At 34.9% G+C, this 14,082-nt stretch overlaps 2 protein-coding genes across 3 annotated transcripts; one reads left to right on the plus strand and one right to left on the minus strand.

Moving 5' to 3' along the window:
• Positions 1-587: 587 nt before the first annotated feature.
• On the minus strand, positions 588-1,253 carry LOC108766280 (uncharacterized). 2 transcript variants are annotated; one of them, XM_018515463.1, is made up of 2 exons: positions 964-1,253; positions 589-921 (listed from the first exon to the last, which is right to left on the minus strand). In XM_018515463.1, the coding sequence occupies exons 1-2, from the start codon at positions 1,236-1,238 to the stop codon at positions 720-722; spliced, it is 477 nt and encodes a 158-aa protein (XP_018370965.1). In that variant the 5' UTR covers positions 1,239-1,253; the 3' UTR covers positions 589-719. The 2 variants fall into 2 exon arrangements, with proteins under 2 accessions (XP_018370964.1, XP_018370965.1); XM_018515462.1 differs by having other exon boundaries at positions 588-1,253.
• Positions 1,254-2,520: 1,267 nt separating this feature from the next.
• LOC108766250 (uncharacterized) lies at positions 2,521-14,082 on the plus strand. Its single transcript, XM_018515425.1, has 7 exons — positions 2,521-2,831; positions 10,182-11,703; positions 11,790-11,914; positions 12,016-12,300; positions 12,505-12,762; positions 12,848-13,297; positions 13,744-14,082. Exons 1-7 carry the CDS (start codon positions 2,817-2,819, stop codon positions 13,762-13,764), a joined length of 2,676 nt encoding a protein of 891 aa, XP_018370927.1. The 5' UTR covers positions 2,521-2,816; the 3' UTR covers positions 13,765-14,082.

Here is a 14,082-nt window from a genome sequence, read left to right on the forward strand (position 1 = left end):
AATAAAAATTTATCCGTATATTAGTATAATTTTTATATATTGTTTTTGCAACACTGAATTAATATGTTTGATTTTCATGGGTAGGAAGAAGCTGGTATTTATGACGTTTAATCATCTTTAAAGTAGTAAACGCGTGATTATCGTGTGAATGATTATAGCTTGCGCATTCATAACGTTCGAAAATAATTAATCGTGAATAACGGTTTGCATTGGCAATCGTAATTGTGTTGACTGAATCGCGTCTGTAATGGATCGTGCTAACGAGAAATTGTTACGTACTTTTATTGTTTCCATTAAGTTGAAAATAATGTGTTGCGTAATAAAATGGCTATTAAATGCGCGGTATTCGCAGACCGCTTTATTATTTTTCTATCAGCCTATAACACATGTTGAAAATTCGTTTATGATTTATAATGATAGATAATTACATTCGCGCCTTTTTCTTTTTTAATCTCTCAGTTTATTAAATGTTATTAGTTGATACACTATTTTTTACATATTTGACACATTTTCGTTTATCATACTCAATTATTTATTTATCAACGGACATGTATTTATTATAATCAGGAAGAATATCACTTTTAGTAAATATGCATTGTTATTTTGATAAACAATTTAACAATTGTTAATATTTTTACATTAAGATACACGATGATTTTGTAGAAGTACATTAGCATCTTATAGACTGCAAACATATGCAGTATGATTGTAATGTTCTATTATCCTGATGTCCCTGAACATGTGAACGTCTGTGGCGATACACATGTTTCTGTTTCTGGATTAAATACCAGCGTATTCGGGCACGAGAGATTATCCATTATGGTGTAACTGGAGCCGTTCCAGTAGCACAAATAATAACTCTTACAGTTCACGTCCTGTATCGGGAATCTGCCGTATCTCACACAGAGTGGTGCTGAGGTGGTCGATGGTGCCGTTGTCGATGGTGCCGTTGTTGATGATGCTGTTGTCGATGGTGCCATTGTCGTCGATTGTTGGCACGTATTTGTGCATTGACACACGCATCTACCCTGAACAGGATCGAATATGGAATTACTGGCGCACGACAATATCACTGGAACGAGATTCGCGCCGTCATCTACACAAAGTAAGTAATTTTTGCAAGTTCCATCGACGATTTCGAAAAAACCTGCCTCCGTGCAATCAAATGTGGTTTGATTTTCAGCGATTTTGAAAGTAGTGTAAAGGCACAAAAGAACGATGATCGAGAAGCGATTCATTGTTGCGTGCGAGCAAAGATTTGGCCAACGTGTGAATGTTGCATTTATTTATAGCAAAGAAATTTATGATTTGTGTCAATTATACGTTCATTTATCAGGGATTTAGTAAAGCAAGATAAAACGAAAATGATTCTCTTTGACCTTGCTGTGAATTCGCACATTTTCTACCTCAGCATTTCTAATCTCTGATCTTAATTTTATCAATGATAATATTGTTGCGCAAATTTAATTTTTCAATTTCTATTTTTTAATATTTGTCAATTTTTGGATTCAAGCAGTTAATTTATCGACGCTATTAGGTATATTACGTAATTATCGAAAGTTAACGCGATGCAAATTTAATTAAAATAATATATACGTATTTCTTTCGACGTCGTTTGAAGTCAAGACGGCATCTGTGCATCCCCGATTCCTTCCAGGTGAAATGTCGGACGCGATTCAGAATGCGTGTTTTTTTAACGCGACGGTCTTACGACGAGGAAATCGAGGGTGAAGTCTACGGAATACAAAATCGCCAGAAAGCGACGAGAAAGTTGCAACTGGATTTAATGTCCGCACGTAATATTCTGCTTGTTCGTGCGTGCTAGCATTATGCATCAATTATGCATGCACATCTTGTATCTATATATTGAAATAGATTTTGCATGTTTTACTGATATTGAACACAAACATTTATTTTCTATCTCGCCACATTAGATCAAAAATTGATTTCTTATTATAATAAAATTATGATAAAATATTTATTTAAGCTTTTTATACATTAGATTTTATACGTAGATTTTAATAAACTTTGATGTACAATATTGTTATAATAATAGTAATAATTTAATTTGTAAGACATAAGATAGATATATGACATTACATTAAATAGAATAAAAAATATTATGTGAAACGAAGAAATCAGCTACATCACACAGGTGCATTAGACCTGCATTAAAGATATTCCGTTAAAGATATTTCATCGATTATCCTTTGAAATTCCAGTCTGCGACCCTGGAGTTCAGGTAACTTTTCCCAATGTCCATGATATATAGCAGGATCAGAGGTAAGACATTTTTTCGAATAAGATTTTCTTGAATAGATACGAAACCCCTCCGTCTAATCCAGGCATTCAACTGCAGGTTCAAAGAGAGAGATCGGCTGAATATACACGGAGGAATCCTTGTTTTGGAGCGAGGGAAAGGTGCTGTAGAAAGGAGAGAGAGGTGTCAGGAAAGAAGGAGAAGCGCAAATGTATATAAGTGACTTGGGTTGAAGACGCTCCAATGGACTCTCTCTTTGACCCTGGTCAAGTGCGCATCTTTCCTCCCATCTCTTTCTTTTTTCCCATCCCCCTTCCTATGCATGGTCGTGTTGTCGAGATCCTGCGTCCTTCCACTTCAACCTTCACCTTCACGCGGCAAGGAAGAGAACAGTGTTCTCGCGCCCGTTTAATCGTATTACGCGCTGTGACGATGATACAAGGCTAAGAGCTAGCAGGAATTTAATTTGCTCTAGAAAAAAATTTAAGACGAGTGTGATATTGGTTTCGCGTGCATGTGACATGTTCCTGGCGGAGAGATCCTGACTGCAGGAGAGATGGATGCTCGAAGAGTGAGTAACATTGACAAGAAAAGATCGAAAGAATCGTTATCGGAATTAAGTCATCCAGTATCTAATTGTGGAACTATTATTGCTGTAGAAGAAATTTTAGACCTTTTGAAATTGGAGATTGTGGAATTTGATTGATTGATATTGCATGGTATCAAATGGTATCATAATCAGTTACCAAATTATTACCAAATTATTACCAAATTATTATTTTAATTATTTGTTTAAAATAATAAATGATAAATAAAAAAATTCAATTGAATTAAAAATTAACTAAAAACAATAATAGATGACGAGACAAGTTAGATTTTAATGCTAAAACGTTATATGTTTTATATATAAAAAGTGTTTAACAGCAAAGATAGCAATTTTTCTTTATAAATATTATGCAGATATTAATTACAAAGTAATTATATAAAAATAGTCATAAAAACTTTTCGATGATGTATATTTTTGTATACATATCCAAATAGCACAAAAAGTTCAAAAAGAATTCAGTATGTTATCAATTCTGAGCTCATTTTCAGATGCAACAAGAATTCTTTTCAAAACTTTTCAGAAAAAGAATTTTTTTGTATCTGAAAATGAATTCAGAATTGATGACATATCACTGAATTCTTTTTGAACGCTTTGTGCTATATATCTGGGTATCTTTACAACACAATTTTATTACGCTAATTTTATTATACTAATAAGGTATCAACGTCAACACAGAAAATCCGTTATCAAAAGGCAATTCTTCATTATCTTCATCGCGTGCGATAGTTTCCGGCTGAAAAAAAAATCCAAATCGCTGCGGTTACGTTTGATCGTTCAAGTGAATTTAATGATGGATCATTTTAATGCGCTATAATTCTCTTTACTCGCGGTATCGATAACGAGGCGAATCGTGTGGGCTGTGCGATTATGATGTACCGAGAAACGTGTGAGAGCCTTGACTACATAGAAAATATGTACGCCGCTTTCGAGTCTAATCTATATTACATGGATAATAATAAATGCGTGAGAGCTATTCGCATTAATACCAAACATTGTTTTGCCAACAATTAAGAGACTTTGTAATTTGTACCTTTGCAAAAAAAGTATGAGAAATAACGGATTACAAATTTTTTCAAAAAAAAAAAGGATTACATATTTTTTTCAAATATAGTTGCATTTCTCTTGTACAAATTATTTTGTCGTTAGAAAGTTATGCTGCGCGCATATATATATATATATTAACATTTTCTTATCATTTTATCAGTCTGTTTTTGACAATTATGTATTTTGTACTTTTATATCCTCAAAATTAATTTATTGAAAATAGAAGGAAGCCTTTCCCTAATTTTTTTTATCATTAGTCAAAATTAAAATAGTTAAATTTTAGTTCCAAAATCATAATTTCTTTAAAAAATTGTTTTGGTTCATGTAAATTGTCTCACAGTCACGTTCTTTAATTAGCTAGGAGAGCAGGTTGGAGCTGTAAGTTAATAGTGCTACTCGCGTTGTATTTCAAGAGTCACGGTTGATTTATGCACATCGTGAATCGACGATAGCGCGCGTCAGGACGACGAATAAATGACGAGGACGTAAGCCACTTTCGAGGAGAACGATCAGGTTCGGTACATCGCTAGTCAAAGAGGGAAACTCTTTCGACCGACCTAAATTTATCGCTTTCCGTTTGCACGTGTTTTACGTAGTCCCGATTTCCAAAAAGAATCATAGAATAATACAGAAGCAGAGATGTTTCTTAATTAATGCTCTTTTGTTACAATTACCAAGATTATTATACGAAGTATCTTGGAATTACAAAAGGAAGATGTTCTGCATCAGCTATGTCATTTAACTAGTGAATGGATAGTGAAATAATTAATTTAAATAAAATAGATGTTACTTTAATTTGTTTAAAGGAAAGACATAAGAGGAATATTAAAATTTAATAAATATATTGCTAAAAATAATAGGCTTTTTCCCTCCTGATGGTTTTATTAAGGAAATAGCTATCTTTAATATTCATTTTATTATTAGAATATTTTCTGCAATTATTGTGTGATTTAAAATCTGGATATATCAATATTCCATAGTATTGACATGTTGATATTCTTCCACCATTTCAGATAAAGTCTGTTTAAGTTTTATCTGCAAAGTGTGTTTAAGTTTTATATGCATAGTGCTGATAACAGATAAAGTATGAGAAATTCTTAAAAGAAACAAAAAGAAAAGTTACTTTCCATTTACACGTTTTATCAGTTCAGCTTTAGAAAAATGTCAATATTGGATCTTAACGAGCGTGCGCTATCCATTATCCATACAAATATAAGCTTTTCTACTTGAAGTGTCTGATGTTTTGTCTCTGATGTTCTGATATTTTAGTATCTTGTTTGGACAAATATTCAAGGCGCTTCCACACACATAATTTGTCAATGTTGGAATAAAAAATATAAATATCAAATACCAACGTAATTTATGTTGCAACATCACTTATAGGTAATTAGAACAGTGAAAGTTAGAAGTGCAAGTAAAGTTATTATAGAAGCACTAATTAATAGATTTTTTTGCATTTTAACAAAACAAAGATAAAATTGATAAGTTGTCAATAACGGCATAGTTTAATATGAATTGTGCTTTCTTTCCTTGCGAGATATTTCTAAATATAATTATTATACATTTTGTAGAGGTTTTGCATATGTTTCCTTCCGCTTAATATATATTACCGTGAATAATTTTATATTTAGATTTTTTAATTTTTTAATCACGGAAGCTTGCTAAAAAAGAATTGACAGCACTTCCTCTGTTATTTTCTAAATAAGACGATAATTTGCGGTATAAGTTCCTTTTGCGTTTCGAAATCGTGGGTATCAAATTAAGCGCAATAAAACGTCAAGCATTATGATTTCCTACTTTAAGAAGTCTATATGAGGGGGCACAGCAAATGCTTTATGGCGTATTTTCCTTACGTACGTCGAACTGGAGCAGCTCGCGATGTAAATATGACAGTTACAACTCTCTCTGTCTTGACGCTCCTGTAATTGTCTTCTGCGCCGCTGAAGCACCGTTAGGGCCCGTCTTTTCTTGAGAAGATCATCGTCATCTCCCGATTTTCACTCTACTATTCCCACGGGAATTTAGACCTGCCTTAGAAAGTGACAAGATAATACCATGCTCTTTTCATCATACATACTTTTTTATGCTCTTTTATGTAATTATTAAATATATAATTTTGTTAATTGGTTAATTACATCGTTTTCCGCGCTTATCTTTTAATAGTTTATTTTTTAAAATTATTTTTAATTGTTAATTTAAAAAAATATTACCTTTTACTAATTTGTACTTTTTTAAATTGTTATTAAAATTGACATTTTTTTGAAACACATTTCGCGTACATTGAAGAAAAGATTGGAAAAATTATTACACACATTTTTGCAAAATGATATAATTATGAGTTTTTATTTTGTGTAACCAAAGAGAGCAGCAGTCTTTACTGAATAATATCGAAAGTTTCGCCAGTAAATATCGATCTCGTTGATGGGTCTCGATTTCACAAAGATATCTACTAGAATTTCTCATACGTGATGATCGTTTCATTTCGGGCGACGTTATCCCATAATGAGAGCGCAGCCTCATTATCGGCAGCGGTTCGTCTCGATTAGCGCTGACATTTATTTTCTGACACACGTGTGCCCGTATGGGACACTCACACACTCGCGTACGTGTACATTGTCGGGATTACACGTGCACGACCTCGCGCATTACATCTTCTCTCGCTGTACATTTCAGCTCGTCGTAATACCCACAGCCCACTTACCTACATTACTCGCTTTATGTGTGCGTGGATCTTCACATCTTTGGCGACGAGTCTGTATACGTGCATGATGTGTATGGGCGCAGTGGCGTAATCAATTTTAATAATTGAACGTTTTAATAATTAATTTCTGCGGCAGCGTGGGATGTTCTTAATGAGAAAGCACACGGATGACTTCCGTGCGGCTGTATCGCCGTTTTCGGGCAAACGATTATTAGAATTTGCGGTATCCGCCTTACGTTATTAGCAAATACACTGATATTACGCGTTAACAATTTATATAGCTTTTAGCGAACGCTCGTTCATCGAAACAAATGGTTATTATTTTCATTAGGGACTAATTGTCTCTCCGCAAATTTAAATTAAAATATTTACAAAATATAGATGTGTAGGATACATTAATGCATTATATAATTATCTTTGTACATTTATTGCACACATTTCTATTATATTTATATTACATTGCATTTATATATATATTAGACTTATACTTATGTTATATTGCATCTTTTTTAACTTTGGTTTATAAGTTTTATCGATTCTGCTTGCGTTTGCTCGAACAGTTTGCTGATTGAAGAGAGAATTTATAATAGAATTGCATATCGTCAATTTTCAATATCGTAGTTACGCTGATGCATTCGTACATTCGCGTCCTCTCACCTTGGACTTCTGGGTCGAGACCTCAGCTGGATTATGGTTGAAGCTGGTATATTTACCGCGCAGTCAAATAGAACCATAATTTCCAGTCCAAACGTGACGGTTTGAACGGTTGAGGAAGAGAATCGATCAGTATGCTCGATATGATAGTCAGTCGTAGACCGTCGACCCGTGTGTGCCAAATCGCGATGCTCTCCAGATGTTCTGGACGATCTCTAGCCGAGAAATCGGACCTATTCGCTTCTTAACTGATTTCGACCTGTTCTTCTATCCTTAATTCCATCCTTGACTTAAGTGCACGGAGTCTATTCTTCTCGATCCATGCTTGATTAATACTTGTTGAGTATTCGTAGCCTACTGACTTCTCATTAACGTCTTAGGAAACAGCGTCGTGCTACATCGTTTCACAGATGAAGATATAACATCGTACCGAAGGAATATACGCAGGAACAAGTAGGTTTATTTACGCGTTAAATTTTGTTGAAATACACACATTATATATATATATATAATATAATATGTAAATGTAATATTATATATACATATACATATAATAATATGTATATGTAAATATAAATGTAAAATAATATTAATGTAAAAGCGATTGTGGAATTCGCTGTCTAGTAAATTTTCGAAGTATACGTAAATATAGAGGAAATATTTCTAACTACTGCGTGAAGTATCTCCGTGGGATAAGCGTGACAATTTCGATTCGCGCGTTACAGTCAGTCATCAGGCGAGAAACTACCTTGTGTCGAACACCTGCGAGCCGTAAACGAAACCATGTACGCGACGTGATGCGTCCGATGTATGCGTCACGAATTGCGCGTGTCGCACGTAGAGTGCAAGGTAGAGTGCGACCTGGTCGGTAGCAATTTGCATAACGTGCTCCCATGTGCGCGTAAAATCGTCGTAACGCGTTATTAGAGGCGCGTTTCTCGCGCATAGTGCGCGCGAGCGCGCCGCCTCTTTTCTTCCGTTTCTTCACTTTCCTACACGGCTTCCGGTTCGTGGGACAAACACGGTCACCCGCCGTCTTACTCTCGTTCTCTCTCACGAGAGCGGAGACGTGGCTGCACGTACGCGAAGAACTAGCACGTGGAGAACTCTTTCTCCCTCGCATTCAATCGACGTGGGAGAATCTCAATGCTGCCGCGGGTGCTGAGAATCGCGACAATTCCCGGCTTTTCTTCGACATTTCCTTCGTTTTCCTCGCCGTCTTCCTAGTGCCAAAAAGCATCCTGCTTTCGAGGGAATAACTTATCGCGGATTTTGTAAAAATTCAACGGTGAGGGTGCGATTTTTTGCGTCCTGGAATATCCAAACGTAAAACTTGAATGTACGTCGAATTTTATTGGATTATATTAATAACACAAAAATCTAGCTGCAACAATAGCAAGAAATAAAATTAAAATCACAGTAAATATTGTACAGGTGTCGTAAATCTTTACTGTGTTATTGATATATTCTTTATTTTATTATATAATAATTATATGTAACTATCATTACATTTGAATGTATTCATGGAAAATATTCATTGTAATGACTTGAATATTATATCGTAGAAATTATAACATCTCATAATAAATGCGCCATAATAATTAAATAAGAAATTGATTAAAAGAAATGATATAGAAATACAAAATACGTTAAAGTTTTAAATTTCTGTCTTTAAATAAATATAACTATTAGATAATTATTCTATAAAAATACAATTGAATAATTGAGTAATCGATTGAAGTAATTCTACTGGAATTGAATTCGTGATCCTTTCTCGTGGCACAGTCTTGACCTTATAGTAATGTTGCATTCGGATAGCTTATGACCTTTTGCTGTCGATAATGATTGGTTAACGTAGAATTTCTTGAAAAAGATGATGATTGTGAAGTTCTATGTCGGTTAAAGAGGTCGAAGAGTCTTAGAATCTCGAATGACAATTGCGCGAATTTTCACTCGGTTTGAAAGCCAATTTTGGAATTATAGGGATACATAAAGAGCGTCGTATAAAATCTAATAATAGTTAGTTTAACAATTCGTTAAGCGAATATGAAACCTGAAAATTACGAACGTGACAGGAGCATATGATTTGTGGCACTTAAAACACAAACCAATTGTTAGCCGCTTTGCGACTGAATGATTTTTGCGGCGCGGTAATATTGTTCGTTCCTTACACGTTCGTAAATTGCATGCGGCGTATTAAAGCGGGGTAATCAGCTGAATTTAGGACTAAGGAGAGGAAAACCGAGTTCAACGAGGACTCCATTCTGGAATAACAAGGGAGAAGACGTCTAGTTTCACGCACGGCATACATAATCCGCGGTAGTGTAGAATGATTCTCATGGTGCGACCCAGTTCGCTCCTCCGCACGTTATTCTCCGTCACGTCATTGACTGTTGCGGAAAGTGTACATAATAATATAATGCGAACGAGATTTCGTTGGACAAATGATACCTAGCATATTGAGAAAGAGAAAAACAATTGCATGCATTCATCTACTTTAATAAACATTTGTGTTTCTCATTTTTACTTAAGACTATGTAGTGAAAATTTGGATTTGACGAATACTTTGTTAAATTATTTTAAAGCAAAAATTTCACTTCCAGTATTATTATTTCTTGATTATAATAAAATAATTTGATACAACAAAATTATTTTCAGTTAGTAACATTTTTATCTTAACGCCTCTCATTATGAAAACAACACATTGATGTATGGCATACCCAATTCAATTCGATTATTTATAACTTTCATAAAAATGAATATATTGTAAAAAATTTGTTTAATCAAAACGCCAGATATTAAGGAACATAATGGTACCATGTCATAAGCAATAAAAAAATATTGGAAAATTCGAGTATGTCATACCGAAAAGGCATTAATAACATTTTCTTACTACCAATGGTTTCGTGTTGCAGGTCTTGCCATTTTTACTGTTGATAATCTGCATAATCAACGGGGCTTTTGCTAACCAGAATGCTTGGAGTAGACAGTACAATGTTCGACGCGTTCGCAGAATCAACGAATATCTCGTTCCACCGCCTCCACCAAAATCTTACCCAGGCAGAATTCCAAGATTGGCGAATTATCAGTCAACCCAACAGCCAGGATACTTCCAACAGCTGATGAACTTTTTGAATCCCTTCAAATCTGATTCTACACCACAACCACAACCGCCACCATCGTCGCCGCCACTACTGCCTCCGCAGCCTGAAGTTGCACAATTCGGTCATGTCTACAATGGTCCTCCCCCTGTGGTTTATGAGAAACCACCTCTTCCCCCGACCTCTCTCAATCATCTTCCCAACGATTATTCGGGATATCCTGCTCCGGTTCAAATCAAGAATTGCAGTTCTTGCAACAGAATCCCTTGGATGCCGATACAGGACACGCAACAAGGACATGACGGGCACGTAGGAAGCGATTCGTATGCACCACCGCCACTTGAATCGCCAGGTAATAGATACCTGCCTACAAATCACGAAATACCTCATGACGCTTATCATGCTGCCTCGCAACAAGTCCGAGCTCCGTACTTCTCTTTCGCGCCACCATTACCGAATATTGGACAGAACGGTCCTTTCGTTAACCCGTTGTCAAACCCGTATCTGTTTCCTGGAGCATTGCCACCGCTCTTTGAAGCAGTCAATTTTAAACAACCTGTACAAGTCATTCCCCATGAAAACTCAGAACATTTTAACTCACCACCGTTATCAGTTTCCAATGGTGCATCAACGATAGCAGGACCTACTTTCAATGGTGGACATAACGAACAATCTGTGTATCCAGGTCCTTTGACTCATTCAAGTGAAGAAGTCGTTTCACAAGAACTAGGATATACTAATTCTAGTATAAACAACGGAGAATTCGAAAATGTTCAAAATGTTCAAAATCAAAATAATGTGGCACATAATGATTTGTCTTCCAGCGGCACTCAAGTGTCTCACGGTCATACTTCGGGAGTATCTAATAATGAAGAACTTTATGAAGTAACGGGATTGAGTGGATCTGACGTGAGTCAAACTAATCCAAATTTTCCCAGCAGTTACGGAATTTCCAGTCTTGATCGATTCCCAAACAACTACGAGCGCCCGTATAACGACCTGTCCTCTACCGCTAACGTGGTTGAAGGCTCTAGCACACCTTTGCACATAGACGAATCTTCCGGAAACGTTGGAGATTCAATAAATTTTGAGGAGTCACCGTTGCTAGATTTCACGCAGAAGGATGAAAGTCGGACGCACTCGTCCTCGATACCGACGAACTCTAACGCGGACTTTCAGAGTACTAAGATTACCGGAACAACTGTAGCACTTGACGATGAGATTTTTGGAACACGTCAAGGCATCGCTTCAACGGAACCTTACTCTCCTACGGATTATATCGAGATAATTGATACCGTGGCAAAAGAATCTAAAATCAATAATAGCATAACTCAAGGTATGAAAAATATTCGAGAACAATAAGATGTTTTGCAATCTACTAAAGAAGAAGATTTATAGCGAACTGTTTTTTTACTTTAATAGGTACAAACGGAAAACCATTTCGGAATTTGTTAAATGATGACGTAGCGGAAGAAACATTGAGTGATAACATTAATGTCAATTTGAATGAAATATCTGGGCAGCAAAGTACGACAAAGAATAGACAGGTGATAAGATTGTGTTTCTTGAACAGGAAAATACATCTTCAGAGAAAAACTATCCTAATTTATCGTAAACTGTAATTTTGTGTGTTAAAAAAAATTTTTAGATACAACTTATCATTCCCTATACGTCGCAATACACACCACTTCCATTCCATCCATCGTATGAAAGAAACTCTGACACCAGTGAATCCAATCATGACAGTTATGTCGGCGAAGAATCAAGAAACAGAATTGAAGTGATTAGCCCTCCGAATTCGTCATACATTTTCCAACCTTTAGATTCTTTGCCGAAGATATTTGACAATGCTAAAAAATCAGTTGATGCTAAAACGAACAATTCCATAGATGTACATAGACTGCAAAAGAATATTGACAGTTGGACGATACAGGTATGTGTTTTTAATAAATATGTATTTATAAATAAATTAGCAAAGTTATGGACAGAACCTTTGAAGAAACGATAGAGTTGATGATTATCATTGCCGAAAATGTCAATATGTGTGTGTGTGTGTATGTGTACTGATTCTAGTATATTTAGTAGACATGATAACGATAATAATAATAATAATAATCATTACTTGTATTTAATTTAGGAATATTCAAAGGCCACAGCCGTTAGAACAATATTGCCTAATTCGTCGCAAACCGTTAGTACAGTATCGCCTAAATCGAGCAATCCGTACCTTTTCCCTTCAAAAAAGATCCCTACCGAGTATTTCATGACCACTAAGCCTGTTAATTATGTAGCTGATTCTCATAACGATAATAGTAATATTCTTACTTTGAGTGGATTCAGCTTTAGTGATGAAGACAATAAAGGATCGGGCAGCAATCGTGTGGAAAAATCGCGAGTACGAATAATTAATAAGAGTTTTAAAGACATATTAATATTATAAGAAATAATGCCTTATCTCTTTTTCATATTTTGCGTTTAAGGTTATACAAACTGAAAAGTCAACTGGAAGTTCTATTGATACTTCCACCATACCCGAGAATTTGTGGCAAAGCTTTCCCGTAGGAATTTCTTCAGTAAACAGAGAACGCGTTTATATAGTAACGCCTCAACCAACTGTAACTACTCCTAGATTAGATCCCGAATACAGACAAGAGAAGACGTTGAAGGAAGCAGAAAGAAACAGGATGGAATCGAAGAAAAATTTGCAAACAAATACAAAGATAACGCAAACGACCGATACATTCGAGTCAATCGAAAAAGTCTATCAAGTGCTGCCTCAGGCTGTGAACAATTTGGCTGTGGCTTCCACAGGTCCAGAGAGCGTTCCTTTGTGGGGCATCATGGAACACGAGGAGTTTGCGTCGCCTGTCTATAGTGAATACGATAACAATGATACTGAACCTCCTACGCCGCATTCTAGACTTTCGAAGGCACGTATGGTTATTGAGTTAACATTTATAACTAAAATTTTTTAATAAATTTCTGTTTTAATTTACTTTTTATTTTATAAAATTACATCTTCAATGTAATGTTTTACAAGCTTTAGCGAGAAAGTTTCTAATATGCTTTTAAAAACAAAATATAATTCGCATACGTTATATACATTTTTAAAAAGTATTGATATATTTAATTTCTTCAATATTTAATAAATAAGCATGTAATATAAAAATTTCTATTAATAGAGAAGTTTAATTTAATGTTGTACTTTTCAGATATTATTAAAAAGTATTTAGTATATTTTTTAAATAACATTAAGTACATTTCTTAAATAACTTTTACAATTAGAATATTACACAAATATAATTTTATTTGTTGCAAAAAATTTGTAAAACTTTAAAATAATGTTTAATGTTATTTTTTTAAAATGTTTTTGTAGGAGCCGCGTGCCAGACGATGATGTATCAAGTGTAGAAAATGCTCAAGACGATTATTTGTGCATGTGCAGACTATTTTGAGTGTGTTTCCGTGAACGATGTGACCGATTGTAAATAGTTACGTTAAAATAGTAGTCCTTGACCTCATTCTCTCAGACGAACTTTTTAATTTAATGATATTTAATACAAACGGGTGAATGTTTCAATTCTACGTACATGCGTAAGTGATTATTGTGGCCAGTACACCGGATAAATGTATTTTATAGTCCGGACGTATGTATTTTTGTAAGTTTTACTATAAGTCTTTTTTATACTCTTCTATAGTCTTTTTAATAATAACA

The sequence above is a fragment of the Trachymyrmex cornetzi genome, unplaced genomic scaffold, assembly GCF_001594075.2.
Source record: "Trachymyrmex cornetzi isolate Tcor2-1 unplaced genomic scaffold, Tcor1.1 scaffold579, whole genome shotgun sequence".
Lineage (NCBI taxonomy): Eukaryota > Metazoa > Arthropoda > Insecta > Hymenoptera > Formicidae > Trachymyrmex > Trachymyrmex cornetzi.

Bases quoted from the DNA above. Each gene is read 5' to 3' on its own strand.
- LOC108766280 (XM_018515462.1), bottom strand. From the start codon at position 1,238: ATGAATCGCTTCTCGATCATCGTTCTTTTGTGCCTTTACACTACTTTC.
- LOC108766250 (XM_018515425.1), top strand. The intron at 12,763-12,847 runs GTACGAATAATT...TTTGCGTTTAAG, and splicing joins ATCGTGTGGAAAAATCGCGA to GTTATACAAACTGAAAAGTC. The intron at 13,298-13,743 runs GCACGTATGGTT...ATGTTTTTGTAG, and splicing joins CGCATTCTAGACTTTCGAAG to GAGCCGCGTGCCAGACGATG.